General features: G+C 41.4%; 1 protein-coding gene and 1 pseudogene across 1 annotated transcript in view; both read right to left on the minus strand.

Moving 5' to 3' along the window:
• PPEF1 (protein phosphatase with EF-hand domain 1) overlaps positions 1–25,155 on the minus strand; it is a 340,599-nt gene that overhangs the window by 97,517 nt on the left and 217,927 nt on the right. The window contains 2 exon segments of the mRNA XM_085622647.1: positions 8,393–8,749; positions 21,759–21,908. Coding sequence (XP_085478773.1) covers positions 8,393–8,749; positions 21,759–21,908 — 507 coding nt within the window.
• LOC146805439 (serine/threonine-protein kinase Nek6 pseudogene) lies at positions 14,393–15,680 on the minus strand (annotated as a pseudogene).

Genomic DNA, 25,155 nt, shown 5'->3' on the forward strand with positions numbered 1-25,155 from the left:
CTTTCTTGAACTCATGATTAGACATACAGAGGGTGAGCTCTTCACTGCATTGTATTGGAAACCTACAGAAAGGAACACATTACTACATTATGGCAGCCACCATCCTCGCGCCCTACGTGACTCACTCCCATTCTCATAATTCCTCAGAATTAGAACAAATAACACATTTAAGGAGGACTACTTCCATGAAGCCAACACCTTAGCAGATAAATTGCGGGCCAGACGTTACCCACGTAAACTAGAGCGTAGATCGATCAAGAGAGTCTGGTACTGTCCAAGAGAAAGCCTTCTTACACCCAAACCTAAGGACATACAAAACTGTTTGGTCTATGTCACTACTTTTTCCCCCATATCCAACAAATTAAAGAAGAGTATCTTCAAACACTGGCCAGTACACAATGCCGGTGGCTATAACCTGGAACAACCACTTTTTACATTTCTCAAAAATAAAAACATTAAGGATCATCTGGTCCGAGCTAGCCTCCTCCCCCCAAAAACACACACAGACACTTACTGACCTCCGGGGTCTCCCTCCCCTAATTAGCCACTCGAAATGTGGCAAATGTGCCGTAAGTCAATATACTAATGAAAGCACGGAATTTGTATTCAATGCCATCAAAATTTCCCTTTAACAATTCTATAATTGTAATACTTCCAATGTGATTTATGCCATCGTATGTCCTTGTGATATGATCTATATTGGCCAAAACACATAAAAAGTGAGGATCCACATTTGCCAGCACCAAAGCCGAATTCGTTGTAAGGTTCCAGGTGCTCCGCTAGTGGATCATTTTTCAGCAAAAGGACACACAGAAGATGATATCTGCTGGCAAGTCATCAACGGGGTCAAACCACGACCAAGAGGAGCGGACATTAATAAAATCCTTGACAAGGAAGAACTGAAATGGATTCTTCGGACGAAGAGTCTCTACACAGGTCTAAACCTCACTGATGACTGGACCACCCTTATCTAACCAAATTATAAGAAGGACTCTATGTCAATGACTTCTACTCTCTCAATCTGCCTCGTGTCCAATTGCCTCTTGTATAATTTCATTGTACACATTATGCTTCACTTACTGTACTCTTTCATACCTTAACTAACCAAATTATAAGAAGGAGTCTATGTCAATGGCTTTTACTCTCTCAATCTGCCTCTTGTCCAATTGACTCTTGTATAATTTCATTGTACACATTATGCTTCACTTACTGTACTCTTTCATACCGTATCCAGAGCCCAGAATGGGAAATTCACTAATGTCACTACGTAATCCTAGCCTGACACCATGCCTCTTACCTTCTAATTTACAAACATATCCTTATGGGGATACTAATATTTCACTGTGGCAACATTGATGATGCTATATATCATATCTCACATACTATGTAATTTGACATTGTCATTACAGCCCCTTCAGGCATATACAAAATTACACTAGAGAGCGGATCCAATGTAAAATCATGTTTTTATACTATGACCTTCTGTGTGCATTTTTGTTATACATTATTTCGCCAACACCATATATCGATCAATCAAATTTCCCGTAAGGAATCCTTCTCAAGAATCATACGAGAATTTTACTGTTATTAACAATTTGGTACATTTTATATCATTATAATTATATTGGAATGTCTTCATGTATCATGCATTGTTTTTAAAAACACTGTCTCCTCTCTCCTAAAATATGTAACCAATACGATTCTAAGACAGATAAGTGTTTGTAATTATTATAAAAATGCAGATTTATTGAACTTGATGTTTTCACTCTCCCCTACTTATTCTATCCAAACTCCTTTCATCATGGCTGCTCCCATTCACCCACATGCACATCGCACCTAGACAACACATCATCGGGCCCAATCCTCGCACTATGGTCACGTTCCACCTTATTGCTCCAAGTCTCGCTCCATCAACTGCTTCCTGTGTGTTACATTATCCACGATTTTCGGTCTAGAACTGAATACTTCATTTTTCTAGGTAAGATTGCCTCACACAGAGGGGACCTGGACTCCAATGTCTCTCCAATCTCCTATCTTATTGTGATTAATTTCAAGCTAATTTAAGTTTGCTCCTCCACAGCAGCACCCGTAATGGCTGCCCTCATCGTTCCCTATTCTTCCCTTACCCGGAAATTGCAGCACGAAGCAGACAATTGAGTGCCATCCCCGTTGGTATGCAAAATTAATTTAGTTGCGTATTGTATCAAGGAAAGGAATTCCCCCCCCTACCCCCCCAACTCACCCACCTTAATTTTCCATTGCACATCCACACAATTCGAGGATTCAGTGTCTGCTTGGGGCCCCCAGGCAATGTCTTCTACCCCTGACGGGTTTTAATTCTAGGACCGGGCTTCCTTGCCTCGCGCTCCTCATCTAAATCAGTTCAAGGTAGTATTTCATCCTTATAATTCATCTTATGCCCATCATCTACCTAGACACTCCCACTTTCCATATTCACCATTATCACCTCCACCTCTTCTGGTCCTCAGTGGATATTTAAGCATGCTCCCCATCTCACGCCGGAAACATAATAATTGCCACTCCAACAAGCAGGGTAGCATGCATTACTTACTACTCATGACCTTTGTACATGGACTGTACAGTATATATTCCAACAATCCTTAAACACCCTTTTTCCTTTCTTCCTCTTCTCCTCTTTTTTCTTTTTATTCGATAGGCACCCGGCTCAGTCATCTACTCTCTTGTCCAGAAGATGATCTCAACATTTACATAAAGGGATCGAAATGTCGTCAACTTCTCACACCCTGACATAACTGTATGAATCTTAATAATATGTGCTAGGGTGCGCTAATGTATTCATTCATTTCATGAAGCTTTATTCGGTGCATTCAAAGAAACAATGACCATAAAAGCACATAAGCAAAACACATAAAAGATTAAAAAATCATGCTTTTCCTGAGCTGAATAGACTTACATAAAAACGTAGCAATAAAGAAACATTTGTCCGGAGAATTCAGTTCATAAATCAATTTCATAGCATCCTCCACATTAGAAATAGCATACTTTTTAAAAATTGGTTTTAGATAAACAATCCTCATGTTCAAGAAAAGAGTGCAAATTAGCATAAAGTGCAGGGTGCTCTGTTTTGAGTAACCATCACATGGGCACGGTCCAACTGGCTGTTTCTTTAGTTGTGGAAAAGCCACCAACCCGTGGGCCATCCCAAGTCTGAGTCTAGTCAGAACAAACCTATGAGCTGGTTTAGTTACCCGGCTCAAATACAGTTGGAAGCCATCACTATGCATATATTTATTGTACAGAATAACTGAAGTGAGGCGTCCACTTAAAACTGCACGTTTTTGGGCTCGATACGTCATGAAAATATTTTTCATATCTAACTTTGAAAGGTTGCCAGCAGAACCAGGATCTGCCGCTATATCGAGTCCGAATATAGTATCAAAGCTATCCACAATATAGTTGAGCCTGGTATATTCGAAAAATAGTCCAGTTTAAGGCAGTCCTCAATGACAGACTGGTTAAAAACTCTCTCCTCCTTAGTCCAGATTGCACGCCATACCATTAGTGGCCTTAACAAAATCAGGTCACTTAAGTGGGTGACCCCAACTTCTCTATGGATTAAATCAGTGGAGGCTGAGGTGGGGACACAAAGCAATTTTTTGACAAAAAAGTTTTCTTCCCTTTGCAAGGAGTCAACATTAGTATGGCCCCACAAACCAGCCCCATATAATGCGATGGAAACACTTCTGGCATTATATATTTGGATCATGTCACTGATTCTTCTGTCGCCGATCTTAGTGGCAAATTTAAAAATACCATAGGCACTTTTCTTCATTTTGGACCTAACATTCATTAAATCATGGGACCAACTACCATCATGAGAAAAGATAACACCCAAATAACAGAATTTATCCACATCCTGAACTTTCACCCCATCGATAAAAAAGGCATGATTTTGTTTACCTCTAGTACCACAAACCATAGTGTGAGTTTTACTCTTATTAATGACTAGCCTCCGTTTACTGATAAAGTCTGAAAACTGGTCCATTAGTCGCTGCAGACCTTTCGGGGTCCGGGACAGGAGCACAGCATCGTCCGCATAAAGCAGAACTGGGACGCCTGTTCCACCAATCTGGGGAGCATCTGCTTTAACTGTTTTCAGGACCGAATCGACCGCATTAATAAATAGAGTAAACAGAAAGGGGGCTAGGACACAGCCCTGTCTTATTCCACGTTTTACGTCAAAATTTGGGGTACACTCCCCTCCTGCCCAGAAATGCACACATGTTTGCATTCTATCATATAATCTTACTAGGAAAAAAATGATAGCCTCTGATGCGCCAAGTTCCAACAGGACTGGCCATAAGATGGAATGGTCCACTAGGTCAAATGCGCTGCTTAGATCGGCAAAGCAAAGATATAATGTGCCTGGCTTGGCCCTGGTATACTTTCCGATAATTAAGTCTAAGTTCAGGCATTGATCTAGTGTTCCACGTCGCTTTCTAAACCCATATTGCGAGCTTGCCAGGATCTCATTTGCTTCCGCCCACTCTTCCAGCCTAAATAACAATACTCTGCTCATAATTTTTACTGAGGAGTCAAGCAGACTGATCGGACGATAATTACTAGCTACCGCCTTGTCCCCTTTCTTATAAATAGGGACAATGATCGAATCTCCCCATGTAGGTGGAATCAGGGTTGTTACGGCAGCATTCAGTGCCAGGGTGAGTATGGGTCCCCACATCAGTGGTACTGTCTTATAAACATCAATGGGTACTCCATCTGGGCCCTGCACCTTCCCCCCCTTACTAGACTTAATACTATTCTCAACTTCTGACAGAGTAATGTCTAGAGGGACTATGGGCCAAATTCTTGGTTCAACATCAATAGGGCCTGTTCCTTGAAATATGGCCGTAAAATGAGAAATCCAGGCCTCGCTACCAACATTAGTTTCAAGGTGTGGTACTTTATCATCCCTGAGAAAAGGAGAATTAACCGTGGACCAGAACAAGCATTTATCTGAAGTTTCAGCCGCCTGCGATAGGTTATCCCACGCTTCTTGTTGTAAATCCTTCTTCCTTCTAAACAATGCCAATTTATATTCAGATCTTAGGTAGGCAACCAGGGTTTTATCCCTAGGCCTAGCTCCTAGGGCCTGTTTCAGTCGGATTGAGATAGAGGTACATGTATGATCGAAACAACCCTTTCCCTGATGGGACTTGGCCATCCTACTAGTGGTGAAGACACCCTCAATAGTTTTATTGATTTTGATAAAGTTATTCATGATGACAGTAGATGTACTATCCATATTCAGAATGCCTTCAATTTCAACCAAGGATTTAGATACGATCATGCCCATGACAACTGCCGATTTTTCCCCCTTCCATCTTAACCGGGTTCCATTTTGCCTATGCGGCTCAATGTTACACAGGCTTTTGGTCACCTGTTGTCTGCTACACTTCCATATCTCAGTTACCATTATGATACGATTATGATCACTAAGTGTAGGGTCCTGTATTGCTGATGTCTGAAAATTGGGCACAATAAATGATGACACCATAACATGATCAATGAGGGAATTAAAGTTCCTTCCCGTATAAGTGGGAATAGGTTGGCCATCTGCATCCTTCCCAGGTTGCAGTAGCTCTAAATCATAAGTTGCCATGAGATTGTTAATTGCGTCACCATAAGCATTATGGGGAAAATGTGATATATAATTATCACTATTGTCTAACACTCCACAAGCCCTAGAAAATGGCAAAGGACAAATGGTAAGATTAAAATCACCTAACCAGATAAAGTTAAAAGAACATTTTGCTTCGGTAACAAGCTTCATGAGTGCCCTTTCTAGTTCCTCAATAACTAGATGTCGGGTATTATTAAAAATGTTATTGTAAAAATGTATTAACACCACCTCGTGCCTGTCCTTTTCTCTAACCCACAGAATTTGTGAGTGTGTTCCTACAGTTATATGTTTAACAACTGTGAGTGATAAATCCACGGACAACAGAAAAAGCAAACCGCCCTTTGCTCTACCATGTCTCGATTCTATGGCTTCCAAGCTGTAACAGGCAAAGCCATCAACACTAGGTTTACTGGTACACCACGTTTCCTGCAAACAGAGGATATCGTACGACCCAACCAGGTCCACCCAGCCCTGATTGTTTTCCTTTGAAGCCCATCCTGCTATATTCCAACTCACCATGGTTGTCCCCTTCTTAATACAACTATCAGAGATACAGGTCTGGTTATCGTATACCATATCTACAATCCGATCCAGCCTGTCTTCGACTGGACCTGCGTCGGTAAACCCGGCCCAGGTGTCAGTCGAATTGGCTGCATCCCTCTCAACATCGGGCACATACTTCGGCCAGATGCTGGTTAGATCATTCGTGGCCCTATTTGTAGCAGGCATGGTATCAATGTTACCCCGTCGTGGTATCATGTTAAACATGACCCCATGTACGTTCGCATTAAACCCACCAGCCTTTGGCTGTCAATCATTCAGGTCCAAGGAGCTAAAAGCTTGAAATCTATTATATGTTGGAACCTCAAAGGTTGGAAAAGGAATGGGGAAAAGGGGTCTACCTCTATTGATAGCTTGAGGTGCTTTATTCAAGTGGCTATAAAAGTATCCCAGTGGGTGTACATGCACTTGTCTTCATCAGGGGTTAAAGAGGCAGCTCTAAGTAAAACGGTAGCAACGTGTTGTGGATGTCTAAAATTCACAATAACACAATCGCCCCTATAGGTTTTCCTTGAGTTGCCAATCCAATTTACTCTTCTGGTACTTAGTATTTGATCAGAGTAATTCAGAGGAAACCCACATTGTCTGTGTAACCAAGAAATAGTTTTATTTTTTAGAGAATCGTCATTTTCATGATATGGCGTAGACAGACTGGGGACTAAAGGTGGAACATTAGTAAGAAACACCACATAGGGTGCACAGTCAGGGGGGAGATTTATATAACTACCCTTAAAAACTGGCAACTCCTTTTTACTGGCTTGTGTCGTTGTGGCCTTCCCACTATTGTCAGCTGATACATGGACTGCTGTTACCTTTTTCCTCTGAATCACCGGCAACGGGGCTGCCGCTACCTTTTTATGCTGATCTGCCGAGGGGATAGGCGTAACTACCTTGCCCACTATGCCTTCTTGGTACCCTAACCCAGCATTACTAGCTGATACAACTCTTTCATTTGGCCTAGGACATACAGGACATACAGTATTACTGGAATGGGCAGATAAAAGATTACCCAACCTAGAGACTTCAGCTGTCATTAAGTCTAATTTGTCCACCAGAGGTTTTACAAATGTTACAAACTTGGCCTCAATAATACTGACCAAAATATCAAGTTGTTCAGAGTTCAAGTTGGCAGCACAGTCCTCCGTTAGAGTCCCCATATTACGGACAATGTTCTTAGATGGAGGAACAGTTTTTTTCTTGATATTAGGCCCCCCATACTTGAGCTGCACTTTCCTGCATGCCCTAACTTCTCTCTTCGCCTTAGTAGACCGCCCGTGGGTATTAATCGAAACATCCGGTGATAGTTCAACAAACTGTTCTGGGGTCTCAACAATTACCTCCGGCGACTCCACAGTAGGGACCGGTGCACCCACCAACACGGCCCCAGGAACACTGGCAGCACCATCATCCATAGGGTGCGCTAATGTATTCATTGGTGGCCACATTAAATAATCATGTACATTAGGACAGAGAAAGTAGATATGATTGTATAGCTATTTCCATATGTTTTGTCTAAAAAGCTTTTTTGTTAGGGACCATTGTACCTTGAAACAGTTCGTACCCAAGGTCCCCAACCATTATTTGGGTTCCCTTGTTCGTGTATAAATATTTTATTTTTATAGCAGCAGGTTTTCTGAGACAAAGTCTCTGATACTCTGTAGAATTATCCACTCAAGACAAGGCAGATTTACCATCATATTTTCCAATCCACCTTTTTGTGCTGATTTACCTCTGCTTACCGGCTAACTTACAAAAGCATTGCTTATACTGTTCGGAGTTCTCTAAAACACATCACTGTTCACAGGAGATTGGTTGAATCTGGCTATTTATTAGTGAATTTTTCTGTTACAACCCATTTCCAAATCAGGTTGTCTGTGCTCATCTCACTCATGACTTAACTGACAAGATAGCCAATAAGGGCAGTATTTAATGAGGATGAGTTAGAAAAATGGGCACCAGTTCCCCATATACATCACTGACAATACTAGCAAACTACCCAGAAGGTCCTGGAGTATGCAAGCTGATGCCAGTAATGTTTTCTGTCAGGCAGCAGGGGTAGATCACACCACAGCACCAGTTTTCACGCATATGTGAGCATATCAATTCTGGCAATATATGCATATGAATAAAATGGGACTCGATTACATTTTATTTTACCTACTGTACCTGTTTCCACTCTTCCTGTTCCAAATGTGTTAATTCTGGGGTGAGAGGAGGTAACTGTGTGCTCGAGTCCAGGAAGGGCAATTCTAAGATAGGGCTGCCCCTATAGTCAGCATGGAAAAATGCAACATGTTCCTTGGTGTCCACGCTGCCCACATCCGGACTGGACATGTCAGTCTTGCTTGTGCTTCTCTGGCCGGTGCAAGGGATGTGCAGGCTGGCGCTGTCTGCTTCAGTCCCTGCAGAGGGGCATCTCTTGTCCTCAGTTATCAGTGGTGACTCCACTGCCCGTTGGCCAATTCTGTCTTTGGAAAGGCTGCTTCCTGCTCGGGATTTTGGAGGTCGCAGGGCGGTCCTAAACTGCAATTAAATAAACAGTGTAACTCGTAAAGTTGAGCAAGCCAGCAAATTATTAGCAAGAGTCGAGCCAGTAGCTAGGCAAGGGTCTGGCTTGGTTCTCTGAACTAGAGCACAAGCCGACCAATCAGGATAATTGCCATGTAAGTGCAAAAATCACCAGGCAAAATTAAGATAAAGATTTTTCTAAATTCAAAAGGGGAATCCTATTCAAATTTGGAAACATTTCTCTTTAGTACATTAGATTAAGGTAATTCACTGAGTAGCATTTATTGAAAGTTATAGTCTATATACTTCACAAAAGTAAATGGGTCTGTAAAAGCAAGTTTACGACAAAGTTACCTGGTTACGTCTGCCCAGGAGCGGCCCGTGCAGGTAAGACAGGTGGGGTGGGGAGGGAGTCGACAGACGACGACGAGGGAAAATAAAAATAACAAAAAAAGAAAAGCACTTACCTTGCGCTCGTCGCATCGCCGTCTCGGCGATACGGTGAACACAAAGTAAGTGGTTTTCTTTTTTTTTAAATGTAATTTTGCCTTGTTGTCTGTTGATCATCTCCACCTCCCTACACCGCCCCACCGTTCTTACCTGCAGGGGACTCTCCTGAGTCTGCCAGGAACTCACAAAGGGATTCCTGACAGGTGTCACTCCATTTACAAGCTATCCTGGCTGAAGAGGGGTAAAACCCCGAAACCGGTCCTAGAATGCTTGTTTCCAGTCCATGGAGGACCTGGCTTGGCAGTTCGGGCTGGACTGTTCCCATGAGGCACAGGGTCAAGACTGATTTGCATATGGCTGGGTTCTAACTGGAATGGCATGGTGAGCAAAAAAACGATGGATTTAGGCCCAGATCTCTGTACTGGGGTGAATGTATGACATTGTTCTGCATTTTGTCCATCAACTGTTGTTTTTGCATTTGTCACCCCGAGTGGGTATGCCCAGACGTGGGTCCCGTGCTCTCCATGGCACTGGAATCAAGCTATCCTGGCTGAAGAGGGGTGAAACCCCGAAACCGGTCCTAGGATGCTTGTTTCCTGTCCAGGGAGGACCTGGCTTGGCAGTTTGGTCTGGACTGTTCCCATGAGGCACAGGGTCAATCAATCAATCAATCAATCATTTGTAGAGCGCACTACATACCCGGGGGGGGGGGGGGGCGCTACTGATCGAACAGCCAGGTCAAGACTGATTTGCATATGGCTGGGTTCAAACTGGAATGGCATGGTGAGCAAAAAAAACAATGGATTTAGGCCCAGATCTCTGTACTGGGGTGAATGTATGACATTGTTCTGCATTCTGTCCATCAACTGTTGTTTTTGCATTTGTCACTTCATTTACATAGGCAGAGATCTCAGCCACAAGTGCAGAGATCTCTGCTACCATAAGTCCCATTCTAGCATTAAGGACATTCCAAAGCACAGTTTGTAGATACCTGCATGAAAGAATACCATATTTACAAAACGTTGTAAAACCACAAATAGTGGCTTAATGCCAATTGTAAATATGAAGCAGGGCAATGCACCACCAGAACGTCACAAAAAATGATGTTCCGGTGGTGTTATCCCTTTGTAAATATGCCCCTATGTGTTTATAGTCAACTATGTATTTTTAAAGAACTGCCTAATTCTGAAAAGAGTTTGGAGATTGAAACACATTAAGTGGGATAGACAACTAAATTAGACACTGCACCACAGAATGGAGCCTCCCCCTACCGAGCTTGTTTTATATAGTGTGTGAATCAGTACTATGTTTGAGTAGGTTTTCTTATTGTATGTCTTAATTTGGAATTACTTTTACTATTAGATGTCAGCTAACAGAGAAAAACAGCACAACATTCCTTCTTAAGATTCCAACTACAGAAAAATGTCTAATCATTGTACCCTTACTAGGGTTGGGTTTTCAAATGTGGGAATACAAAAAAAAGATAGCATGAGTATGCCAACATATTTGGGAAAGTACTGAATGATACGTAGGCTTTACAAAAAATACTAAACCGTTTGCTGAAATAAGGCTTAGTGGCAAATAAACAATTTATGCAAAATCAACTGGAAATAAAACTTGCATTAGTATAAACAAACAGCGATACATTTCACTGGAGGAATTATTTAAAATTTCACATTACCCATTACCATACTGAGGGCCTCATGTAGGTAGCCAAATACCGGTCGGTAACGGCCGATTTTCGGTAAATATGCCGTTACCGACCGGTATTCAGACAAGTGAGATGTAGGAGTCCAAAAACCACTTTTCGGTAAATATGAGGCGGTAAATACCGATTCATATTTACCGAATTCCAAAATACCGATTCAGATTTACCGAATACATAATTAACGAATCGGTAAATATGAAGTGGTAAATATGAAGTGGTAAAAATTAAAATGACATGTAGGAGCACTCGGTAATGAAGAAATCCAAGAAAATCGGTAAATAAGAGTCGGTAATTAACACGGATTGAAAGCAGGTGGTAACCATCAACAGTGCAGATAAGCAATCCCAAAATGCAACAGCGTGGACAACATGGCCGCTATGTACGTAATTGCAAGGCGCCTACGTCTACAGGCAGCAGGACTGAGGGTTTGGCGACGGGAGGAACGCATCCACAGACAGCGCATCACACTATTCCAGCTGACTGATGCAGAGATACATGAGAGGTACAGGCTACACCCCGAAACCATCATGGACTTAATCAGGGACCTGCACCCACTCCTGGACCAGCCAATAAGAAGGGCGCACGCCATACCCCCACATGTGCAGGTGCTCTGCAGCCCACATCTGTTGGCATCCGGCAGTTATCAGGTGGTGACAGCTGCGGTGGGTGGTGTATCCCAGAGTTGCCTGTCCCGTTCCTTCAGGAATTTTCTGGATGCCATGATGCAGAGAATGCACCACTACATCAGCTTCCACAACACACAGGCTGCACTGCAGAAAACAAAATCAGACATTTCTCACATGGCACAGTTCCCCCATTTCATTGGCTGCATTGATGGTACACACATCCCACTCTGTCCACCAGCTGACACAGAGCACATCTACAGGATCAGGAAGTCCACCCACTCCATCAATGTGCATACCGAATTGAATGATTTTGTGAATGGTCCTGTGGGTGGCAGAACCAAAAGGTGGGCGTATGCTATTTACAACGAAGTCTGCAAGTTGTCGCACAGTGAGGCGGCTTCCAGATTGAGAGCTATTGACCAAGCAAACATGGAGAAGGCCTTAGCCGTTATAGATAATAGCTTTAGCACTCTCTCTTCTAGGATTCATACATGAGACAATAGGCACATGCAAGTACACGGCGCATGCAATGTACAAGCCCCGAATTTTGCGTGCGTCCTACGAGGTATCCCAGTGCCTGTGATTACACCTTCTTTCACTCTGCTTGCAAACGGTATTTATTTAATTTTGAATAATGAAGCTTGCTGCGGGATGTGAGTGGGAATCCCGTACATAACTGTCTCGCATAAAGTTGTCTGCTGCAATACTGTTCTTTTTCCACCCCCGCATGTGCGGCTGGATGTTTCCATCTGGCCTTCGATTCCAACCTTGAAAGCAGAGTTCAACAAGTTGAGCAGAATAGAGCGCTATTGTCCCACAAAGAGGTGCCTTTGACTTCCTCTCGTGAAACATTTGTCCTTCACGTTGCTAATACGCGCACTGAGGTACAGGCGCCTCTGAATACTGACCTCCCCCTGCATTTCGGCTCTTTGATCCAAACTATTTTCAATGCCTCGTCCACGACCGGCCTGGCTCATTTTTTTAAACATGTGGCCTCGGGTCTCGTGACCTCTTTCCAAACTATTTTTTGGTGTAATTCCGGCATTTGTTCATTCACTTTTCTCGAGCATCTTTGGAGGTGTCCCGCTGCTCCTGGCGCTAGTGGCAGGTGTGCTGCTTTTCCTTTTCATACTCCGGAATGGCTGCTCCTTCTGTGCCACACGAGCACCTGTCCCGTCTGCATCTTCTTCGTGATAGGATGCTTGACTTCTATGGTACTTTGCCATTGGCGACTTTGAGCCTGGCTTATGGATTATCCTTCAGGTATTCCTACTTCACCTGCGTACAACCTGTATTTCACTGCCTGGATTGTCCCTTTGAATGGCCTCTGGATTTGTGCTTGACCAACATGGTGTCTCCGGTGCCGGATTTCGATCGACTGATGAGGCCCTTAGTGTCTCACGAGTTTGCCTGTTCTGGTGTCCGGATCATGGCGTGTGGTGCGGCGCATGGTATCCTGGGTAATTGGGACATCTCAGCGGCAGCCTACGACTTCTTGTCTATGAGCTATTTGGAGGAACATTCCGGGTGCCCTCTGATTGTGCTAGAGGCTCCGTTGGTTGGAGAACACGTATGTTCCTTTTCTTTACTTAATTGGATGGCTGAGACTTTCAGTGGCCCTGCAAACGATTTTTTGTTGGAAGCCGTGGCCACATATGCTGCCTATACATTCATGGATTAACTGGATTGTCGTCCATTGCGCCTGTGCTACTGGACAGCACCCTGGCGCAACATTTATTTCTTTTATTTCTCTTTTTTCTCTTCCTGATGGTCGGCTTGAGTTTTTTACTATACTTGCATTGTGTTTTTTGGACATTTATGCTGCAATTAATTGGACTTTAGGACTTTGGCGCTGCATTGGTTACGCCTTGTTCTGCTCTGACGTAACTGAACTCTGCGTTCTCTCTTTTCTTGCCTATTAAATATTGCTTCGCTCAAGGGGGCGTGTAGTGAGTTCTCCCTGAATACGTACATACATTGTTCAGTTAGCATAACCACGTTGAATGTTATGTAGCCATCTTTTTGTCTTTGCACACGACACTGCGTTTACATGTTCTTTCTTGAATAAACTGCTGACTCGAGACTTCCTTCAGACGAGTGCAATCTGTTGTTACCATCCCAAGCTCTGCGCAGCGACCTTGGTCTGTACATGCTGTGACACACAGTCTGGAATTTTACACAATGCATGTTTTCCACTCTAGGTTGATCGACCCACTATTTAGCCATGACACACGCGCAGCTGCAAATACCTGAAAGTTGGTGCTTTTCATATCACAGACATCATGTTTCTTATTCAGACCGAAGACGAGCCTTCCTGCGAGAAGGCTCCTGATGCTCCTGTGATGTGATTTCACTAAGCTGATTTTTGAGGTATGGGGTCCCCTATTCAAGCCTAAGAGACCTTCTATTATAGCATAATTATGATATTAGCTACTTAGTTAAGGGAAGGTGGTAGTATCCTCGGTATTTTCCGAATCGCTAAATACCACCTCGGTATTTTCCGATTCGGTAAATACCACCTCGGTATTTACCGATTCGGTGAATTCCGATTCGTGATTACCGAATGTTACCGAATCGGTAACTGTTACCGAATTTTTACCTACATATAACTTAACGATTCTAATTTAACGATTCGGTACGGCTCGGTATTTAAGAACCGGTAAAATTTATTTACCTACATGAGGCCCTGAGTGTTTTCATTCAAACGCATGAGACACTCTTGCTAATATGATCTATCTTAGACTACATATATCAGTTTTGAGAAATGATCCTTGGAGATCTAGAACTGTAACAATGTCTTCAACTTGTGCCATTAAATGCAACATCTCACAGAACGTTCACTCGAAGTAGGGCCATCTGTCCAAGTCCTCAATTGCAAAAATCGAGGCATCTGAAAAAACTCCCCAGCACATATCATGAGGCACCAGTTTCTTCCAAGATGAGCATTCAAGTAAGACTAAGCTGTGATGGCTTTTCTCGCAGCAATTGCCCAGGCTTCAGGTGCTAGAGGTACAAATTTGCATCTGTTTTGCCATTTGCAGGACATAAGTAATATCTGGTCGCTGGTCGGGATCAGGATATATGCACATGCTGACCAGTTCGCGTAACTTTTCAGAATAGTGCTCTGTCGGGAGGGGCGGGTATTCACATTGCTCGATCTTTTGACACAGAGAAAACAGATTCATCTTATCGCCATAGAAGGGACTTTGAAGAGCCGTCATCTCGTATAATAAACAGCCCAAAGACCAAATATCGGATTTAAAATTGTAGCAATTTTCGTGTATTCTTTCTGGGGACATATAATATGGTGTTCCCACCAAGGAATGTGCTGCAGTGGTTTTCGAACTAAAAAATCGGCCCAGTCCTAGATCTCCGAGCTTCACGACTCCGGTGGCGGTGATGAACACATTTGCGGGTTTTATGTCTCTGTGCATCACCCGGCGCGAGTGCATATGTTCGACTGCGCTGCATAACTGCACAAAATATTTCCAGATTGTCCTTTCAGGTATTAACCGCTTCTGCTTCTTAAAATACTTAATCATTTGCGAGAGATCGCCCACGTCTGCCAGCTCCAGAACAATGTTCAACTCATTGTTTTCAATAAAAGAGTCCAGATACTTAATTATATTGGGATGATTCAATTGCTTTAAAAGATCAATTTCTTTAATGCAATCCTGCCTGGCCTTCGCATCCATCATTTCAAATATCTGAACTTTCTTTAATGCGACCGGTTTTCTGTCCAGGTGGCAGTTTGCTCTGTAAACTTCACTGAATTGGCCTCGTCAAATCTTTTTCTCGATCTGGAAATCAGCCAGAGTACATCGATAGGGATACGTCGTCAAGTGCCTCTGCGTGTCCTGCTGGTACTCCTGGCCCTGCTGCTTGCACCGAGGCTTGTTCTGGTCTTCTAGGCGCAGGTGGTGGGCATGTTGTCCTTCCATGGTACCATGCCAATCAATGGATGCCCTGGGACGATCCTTGGACAGCTGTTGCTGCAAGCCGTTCACTTTATCCAAAAATACAGCGTTTCCGGAGCGAGGAGTCCTCGGGCAGGCCTGGGGAGTCTCCAGAAAGTGCCGAATAAGTCAGAAAGGGGGAAAAAAGCAGTGTGTCAGGGAGGGTTTGTCACATGCTTTTGAGGAGGAAAGAGCCGCCCCTCCGCCTCCCTTCTTCAATCCCCCGAGGCGGACTCAACCGAACCCTGTCCTTAACGGGATCCCTTTGGAACGGGTCAAAATATTTGTCTATCTTGGCATAACCATAACAGAGAATTTTGAATGGGGCCCCCAAATCTCCAAATCTGCCCTTAAACTAACGCAAATGAGTGGAGGTATTAGCAAAGTTCATAGGATATCCGATCTTAAACCGGTAGCCCCGGCCCTAGAAATTTATCGACTCCAAGCAAGAATGACCTCAATTTATGGTGCTGAATTTTGGGGCCGCAAAAATATTTCCAATCTTTTGAGGGCGGAGCAGAATTTTACGAGGAATCTGGTAGGCTTACCACTAAGTACACCACTCCTTCCCCTACGCTTTGATCTGGGGCTGGAGCCGATAGATGAGCTCGTAGCTGCAAGACCTATGTTATACTGGAAGAGGTTGTGGTCTGTTCCTGAGTTGGCCCCTTATAGAGAAAATATCCCATGGTTACTCCATATCAAGGCTTCTAGGAAGAGGCTAGGTATTCCACAGATTTGGGAGACCCCTGAGCTGTCTTGTCCGGGGATGACGAAATTAGATCTTCAAATTCAGACGAGGCGGCAGAATCTGTCAAATCTGCAGAGATCGGCAACATTGGGTAGGTTGTCTGCTGAGTTCCTCTTAGTAAAAATGGAACCCCGATTTGAGGAACTTTTAGACGTAATACAACCGCCTCTAGCGAGGAAGCTGTACCTCCAACTCAGGCATGGTAGCCTACCCATTAGGCATTTTACCTCTAAATGGGCCAAATCAGAAGGGGAAGCCTGTCCTACATGTAACTACAAAAGCGAAGATGTTCCTCATGTTCTGTTTTTTTGCCCCGCATATGCTCGAATTAGGAAATGTTGGTTAATCCCGATATGCAGGAATCTTGGATTTTGCCATTTTGCACAGGCCTGTCGGGTTTTGATCTATGATACCCATCCTCCTATTGTCTTTGCCGTATCTCGTTTTCTACTTAGTATGTGGCGCAGAAGACAAATCTTTTTGTAAATATGTGATAGATAAAGTTTTTCTCCTTTAAATTTGACTTTTGATAACCTCTGAATTTAATGTCTTTTAACACTCTATTTTTATCTTGTTTTATTCTTTCGTTCTTTGTATGTATTTTATCTGCACTTTTATGGTCTTTGACCGAAATAAAGTTATCAATGATGACTATTAGATGTGTTTTTTTTATATGAACACTGGATCGATAATAACAACGTTTTAGTTAAGTAATATGTAATAAAAGAAGTGTTGAGGGATAGTGAATCTATTGGTCTACTTGAATGGCTCAATGACTTGAATGATTAATATATATATGATGGTATAATTAGGGCTATCCAAAAAGGTAAATTACACTTGTGAATAATTTTCATATGAAATTTACTCTTGCACTTTTGAGTTTTACTATTTTTTCCTATACACACAGTTCAAGTGTAAAGTTGTTTAAAAGTGTAGACTTACACATCTACATCCCTGAAAGACGGGGTGGAGAAAAAATTATGAGTGTGAGATACTAGTAGTAATTTCAGCACCACAAATGGCCAACCACTGGTACTGCATCTTCCTCCCATAAAAGAAAATGATTTAGGAACAATAAAAAAAGGAAAAAATATGAAATTAAATTAATTTCAAATAGGTAAAATATAGATAAATGTAATGCAATGTTAAAAAGTATTAAAAAAGTAAGTATGTACAAAATTTGGATATGATGATTCTGTGTGTTATCCTGAGCCGGTTTAATAAAAATATTTTTATAAGAAGTAAATAACTTTATTTAATTATAAAATAGTTTAATAACTTGTGCACCCAAACATTATTATAACAAGAAATGTTATTAAAATATAATTACATTACTTTTAATTGATTCTATGCATCATTTTTAATAATGATTTATGCATAGCTAAAAGGATTTTTGTTTTAGATGGGCATGTATGTTTTTAATTTAAACTCCCCAAAAATGATTATATTTTTGCATTAATAAAAGATGTATTTCAAATAATTGAATTAATAGTGTAGTATTTTATTATTTAGTTATTTATTTACAATAAATATATAAAATAATTTGCATTATTATTTAACATAAAAATATTTTTACAACCTTTTTGAACGTTTAATAAACATTTTAAAGGTCCCCAATACTTTACCATGCAGAGACCTCTCCAACTGTGAAGTGCTCCCTATGGGATTGTATAAGGCACTTTTTCCTATACTTCACCACATGGAGATCTCGACCCTGACTACAGAGTCGCCCGAGGGTAAAGTATAGGGTAGGGTTGAAGTGGAGGGAATGTTTTCATTGTACAGTGATAGAACAGTGAAATTGGCTACTACCACAAGGCTGTGCATCGGTGGTCCAATGGGGCTAAACACTTTGTCAATGTGCACTGCTCCCCCAATGCATGTTGCAAACAACTTCAACCATCATGTTTATTTTATTTTTCATGTGTTGTTCCTCATGATCAGCACAACTTTGACTTCCGATCTGTACACACCCTTTTCACCTTGTTCTATAATGATGTGGGACAGAAATCCATGTGGATGCATGCAATCACTTGCTGCTGCAGTCATTAGCGCATGAATAGAACCCGTTGGTGAGATGAAAGAAAAATGCTGTACACTTCTCACTGACACTTGACTACACCCAACTCGTATGTTAGCCCACCCTGGAGGCAGATATGTTAAAGCCGAAGTGAGAGTCATATATCTCAGTATGCTATCTTGCTTTGCTTTAAACATCCTGCGCAAATACTTTTTAAATCACTCACTCAGCCCAGACTGCACTATCACCAAGAAAACCCCCCCTCTGTCTCATAAATCTGATATACATCCAATGTCAGAAAGGCACAGTTGTCCATAAGGTTGGATTTACTGGTGCCTCCAGTTGGGCTATCGAGGCATCTTGTGTTGGGCAGTGTCTGAGTCCCTACACCCTGCAGAACAGAATTAAAGGCTTCATTGGTGGAGTGAGAGTTACTACTGTCTCTGCAGAGATGGATGAGTAACCTACAATTGTAAGGACCAAATCCTGGCGAAGCAAGTTCAGCATTTCATCATTCAGAGGTGAAGAAAAGAAGTGCAGTTGCACTAGGTAATAATATCTGGTATTGCTCAAGTGGCAAGGTGAAACTCATATTGAGGGTGGCTAAGGTGCATAGCTATATTTGAGCAGACAGAGCTCCAGAGGTCTGAAGTAGGTAAATAAGCATGCGATCACCCTTGATGAATGTATGACTGCAGGGCTCACCCCCTCGGAGTCTCCATGTTGTGAGGAGATCCTGAACAACAAAAACTCATAGGGAGTAACACAGACAACCGTAAGTTACGACATGTGAAATCTATGTTGCATGCCTTAGCAGGCATGCAATACTGGTCCTGAGGCAAGGTATACTGATCCAAGGGGCATTAAAATATTATGGGTGAAACATGTTGACCAAGGATGTGAGAATTCATTGCTTTCTCTGAGCACTTCCATTTAAACCTTGCCCAAGGTCACCACTATGAAATATATCTTTATTGGCTGGCAACCTGGAGGAAATTTAAATCACCTTTTCTCACTTAAGAATCACCAATGCGCTAGGTGTCTCAGGGGGGACCACAATGATGAAGCATTTCACCAACTAGGTTAGTGGGTGAGGGGTCTTTTAAAAATCCTAAGAGTATTTCCACATGGACGTGTGAAAGACAACATAAGCAGGCAAACAGACTATAGTCCCATGCTCGCTTTTCAATGTTTAGTTAATTTATATAGCTGCCACAATGCCCCACCAGCTCCCTATAGGAAAGAAGTATGCCCATCTTTGTCACCTGCATGACCTTTGACGGGGAGGTACCTGGTATCTGTGGTGAAAGGAGTTCGATCATGACTTCTCAGACAAGTGAGGTCAGTAGTCCTTGACTAGTTCAGTTTGTTGGGCATAAGTTGTAGAGTCACAAAGTTCAGGCACATACGGGCTTTGGTGAGTATGCACCAAATGCAACTTCAAAATCAAATTAAAAATCGGGAAAGAAAGTGAAATAGCAGGCTTGATTGAGTAGAACGGCAAGTCTGAAAGGCTGTTACACAATTTCTGAAACCAGTCAAGTGCCACCAGGGTCGGAATGGGACAGAAAATATGCCCAGACCTATTACTAAATTAAAAGAGGCTCCCAATAGTAAATTGCAAAGCTAAACGAGTGGTCTAAGTTAACAAAATGGGGCAGTTCTGAGCTTGTAAAGTTGTGCTGTATAAGTGTTTTGCAAGGTATGGAATACTGTATGAGTTTGAGCTTGCTCCAAGCAATGTTTGTTATCAGGTAAATCAATAGTAAGAAACACGACCCGCAAGACATAAATAGGGCTGCAACCTGTCAAAGCAAGGTCCACAAACTGATCTGTCAGATTAGCCCATTGGGTGCCGCCTGATTACCCTATAGGCCAGTCCGACCCTGAGTGCACCTTTCTGCTCCAGCCAAAGGAGACACAGAGCTGGACACTTGCATAGAAAGAAATTCCACATCACATCCAGGTATTACATTCCTGAGGCAGTGCACTGAACCAGAGTGGCATCTTGTAGATCACTGGAAGTGCAGGCTACAAATTGAAATCTAAATGACAGTGGCGTAAATGGGAGACTTAGGATCCCTGTGACTCCCCAGTCAGGGCCCCTCTGAGACTTCAGTAATAGAATACACTCTACTGGAGCAGGCCTCTGGAATGGTGCCAATGAAGGCCAAAGACTGCTGAGCATATATGCATAGGTTGGTTCTTTGCTACTTTGCTACTTTAGAAACTGTACATTTGCTGTTGTACTCAGAATCATCAAACCAATTTCAAGCTGGAGTTGAGAGATGGGGTAATAATAGAAAGACCGCATAGTGTCCGCATTGCTTCTGAAAGGATTTTATTGAAGCTAAAATTGGATTTTGCCCAATATCAATGTGAGCCATAAGTCGGTACAGGAATCAATTTTGCTCTCCAGAGCTCTAATATCGAGGAGTCAATTGTATAGAGCCTAATTAGGGTGAATATTTTCTTTTAGCAGAGTTGAGACAATTTCTGCTGTATAGAGATTGAATAATATGACCAAAGTCAGATTTTGGGGCGTGCATTACAACAAATTTTGAGAGGCCCCATTGAGATTTTATGACAGTGCAGCAACCTTGCAGGGCACACATATCATGAGTGCAAAGTTTCTGCATTTGGGTGATCAGCTATGCAGAAATTATACATGGTTGTCTCTTCTCGTGTTCTTAGTACTACACATTTTCACAAACTGGATATCCTCGGTTTGTGTTACTTAATTGTAATCCTAACAATTTATGTCTCATGATATTTTGAGTTACTTGTTCAATCACACAATGCATACAATTCTGCATTTCTGATTGCTGTAATATATTCTCTATGTACTGAATGCATATGTTTAAGGAGAAAACATCATCCAAACAGGTTTTTTTTTTCATATCAGGACCAGTATCGATGTTCTCCATACTCTATTTTACCTATTTCTTTTCTGAAAGATGCATAGTTTAAGATTTGAGGTCATCACAGTTCAATATAACCATTTTGTAAATGGCATAACTTCTTTGTAGGGTGTCAATCTGACTTAGTATTCACCTAGAGCCAGTGCAGATTCTCCAATAACAGGAGGGTTGTAGAGGAACAGGTAGAGCATAATCAATTTCCACCCATTGGTATATGCCTTGGAGGGAGGGGAGCATCTTGTTTATGAACACAACTTGTTTTAACTGGACTAAAACTCATATGAAAAACATCAAATCATATTAATAGAACTACCAGTTCACCAGATACCACTACAGTATATTCATTAGGCTAGTACCACAATAAATCACTTATCCCTTGAGTCTGTTTGAACCCAAGTGATTGGCCAAGAAAAGGAATTAAACTGCCATAAACATAGCTTCTTGTGATGTTAGCCTCCTGTGCCCTTATCAGATTAATGTACTCAGATCTGGTTCTCACTTATACTTCAACAATGTTGGATTACTTTGTTTTGGTTTTATAGGCATGTGCAGGGTAACCAGAATGAAAAGGTACCATAGAATCTGACCTTACCTTGTCTCTTTCTAAGGAGGCGAGGAATTCCAAGTCAGTAGTGTCGGATATTCCGCCATGGATCACAAGAACTTTGTTATCAATCACAGAAGCAAGGGGAAGCCAGCTGTAGATGTCTTGTAAGTGTTGTAAAACTTTTCTGCCATAGGACTGAAAAAGACATAGTACATTTTATTGCTTTATTTAAGGTATCTCTGTTGAAACGAAACCATATTTCTGTATGGCAAAGTATTCTTTTCGCTAAGCTTCTAAGTTTCTCATGTGTGTAAATGATCCTCACTGAAATACTATGACCATTTTACAAAAAGCAGCTGTGATTATTAGCACTGCACTATCCAGCTGTTTATATATTGCAACCTAACTGAGTGCAAATTCACCGCAGTCAAACTACAAAGAGACTCCATTCTTCTACCAGACATATCACAAGCCACAATTTTTTTAGATGATTTGGATTGCACTCATTTAGCCAACTGTCATTAATGTGTAGCACTCCTATATCACTATTCATGCAATCTTGTAAGGTCTCAAAATATACAGTCCACACAGTGGTTGTATCAAAAGTTAATCTTTTATTTTTAGTTTCTCAAGGTTGACACAGCCAAGGAGTTTCATTCCTTACATTAGAAACTTCTTCAGGGTTGTAATGAGGCATCCATATAAACAGTACTTCGATATTATATTTAAATTTTTAATACATCGATTATTACATTGTGTATTGTTGGAACTCTTTGATATGTAAGAAATGTTATATTATATTAATGGCCTCCTAACAAACTAACTTAAATATTAAATCTTGTCTTAACACAGATTTGACAGAGAGGCTTACAAAACGTTGTGCTACTTAAGCAATTTGTGATGGGAGCTAAACATTCTCAAATATCATCATAGTTTTGGTAAAATATGGACTTCATAATATTCAATGTGGACTGCTGGAATACATTTTGGGTCATCTTATTTGAGGACAATGTTGTACTATATTTATACCAATAGCTCTGTATGATGGTACATATTTTGAACATTATTTTTACATGATACCACCAACAAAATGGGGTGAATTACTTTCAACACTGGGAACCTAAAACCTAATAAATATTAATATATTGAATTATTGTGATGAAATACTAAGTAAGTGTATTCAATTCTATTTAACAAAGTATGAAGAACCCGTTCTTCGCTTTACTTCTACATTGTCTTGAGGTACCCTTTAACATACCGGACACATACCAGAATGTGATAAACCATTGTCTACATGTGGTAATATTGCATGTGATTGTTTCCAACATTCCAGCACTTAAGAAACAACATACTTCTTAGGATTATAGCTTATATGATCCCATTGATTGTGTATGTAAATTGTAATGGCTACTACCTTTGGGGAAAGGATATAATATTGATTTTTTTCATGTGTAATCATTTGTCCCACTAAAGCCCTTCAGAAACATTGATGATACTTTTTCTAATATTTTTTGACATTCACATGTGATAATACTGTAGGTGGAAGTCTTCAATAGTCCAATATTTAGAACAGAGAATATGCATCCATGGGATTTTCAGTTTAGGTAGCCAGGTAATTGTATAAATGAATTTAAATGACTATAGCCGTGGAGAAAATATTGATGCCTTACATCTTATTACCAGGCCTACTAAGCCTAAAGGAACCTAACCAAGTATGTTAACTTCTTTGACTTACAAAAGTATGCACTTTATAGTAACAATAGAAACTTTGTAAACAGTTATCGTAATTGCATTATTCCAATAGGTAACTGAAGATATTTTCATTTTGAAAGCTTAAATTGTTTTTTATAACCATAGATTGTTAATGTACCAGCTAAATACTAAGGGGATTTGACTCACTTATGAGACACATGGAACATTGCTACTATTATGAAAACAAGGCTATGAAGGTATATGTCACATGACTATGTTTAGATGACTATTTTGTGGAAGTAACAGATAGATTAATGAATGAAGAATATGCGTGTGTTGGTTGACTTAATTTGAACTATGTGTTACTTAGAATTTGAATCTCCCTTGCCACTGGGTTCACATGAATTATCATCTATTGTCTGCTAATGTCTGTACACAGCAGGATGTGTGGGGGAAGGGATTAACAAGCTGCTACAATTACAGGCAAAAAATAAATGTTTGTAATTGTAGGATTTCTATACTTTTTCTTAGAAATTAGTTGCACCCCAAGTGTTCACTAATAATCATGATGTTGGCACAAATATTAATTGTAATACAAGTTGTTTTCTAAGGCATCTAGATATGTTTCATTAACATGTTAATGTCTATGTAATATTGTAGCATGTAATATTGAAAGTTTTTATGTATAACTCATCACAGCTCTGAAGATGTTCCTTATATCAATAATGAAATGTGTTGGCTGTATCTTACTTGAAAAAGTCAAAATAAAACATCAACTTTTGATACAAGTTATGTGCGGACTGCATATTTTGGGAACTCATAACATTGCATTATCACTGAACAAACACTACCTGCCAATGTTCAGTACTGGTCCAATCCTTCTCTCGCCAACAGTGCTGGACTGCCTTGTTCATATATTCCTGCTCTAACATGTGATCAATATTGGTTTTGTTAGAGGGAAAGGTAATAGTTCAAGTGGGTTTTGTGGGTCATTAACAAACATATTTGCTTATGTCTTGGGCCACCTACCCTACAGTGAGTATGTGAGTGAGCTTGCAAGGAGCTGTGTGCTGCTAACAGGCAGAGTATGCAGCAACACCTAAGGCAAGGCACATGTCTGAAAGCCTTAGAGAAAGCTGAGAATGCTTCTCCTTCAGGAAGGGAAGAGGATGGAAGTGCTGATAATGTAACTTATTCCAAGATGATTGATGGAGAATGCTATTCTCAGGTGGCAGCCCATGTATTTGCCAGTGCATATGGTAAGCAGTTGAGAATTGGTCCCCGAGGAGATAAAAGCAGGTGATCTTGGTGCTTTAGACATGCCAGAGCTCACCTGGTTGGTAGGGAATGCCCATAATTCCTTCCAGAGGCGATTATTAAAGGGCTAGAGCCCATGCTTAAAGGCAAGGCCAGGTCCGAGGGGATAATGGGTCTAGACAACCCGTCACATGGCCTCACTGAGGTACCAGCAAGCTGAAACCCTGGAGGATATCTGAGCCAACATTCCTCACACTTTCTATGTGAAGTCACATCTGTTTGCATGGTGTGTGTGTGTTTGTGTGTCTGTGTGTGTGAGATAGTGAGGTAGGGAGGGTCTAAAAAAGAGAGAACAGAGAGGAACTGAGAGAGAAAGGGATCCAAAAAGGGTGACTTGTGAGGTGCATCATGATGGGCTATAAATTCCCAAGTAATCATGTGTTCCCCAAGTGAGGCTGGACTGTTTCTGTCTTCCAGTGGGACCGCAGTTAAG

This window comes from Triturus cristatus, chromosome 8 (genome assembly GCF_964204655.1).
Source record: "Triturus cristatus chromosome 8, aTriCri1.1, whole genome shotgun sequence".
Classification (NCBI taxonomy): domain Eukaryota; kingdom Metazoa; phylum Chordata; class Amphibia; order Caudata; family Salamandridae; genus Triturus; species Triturus cristatus.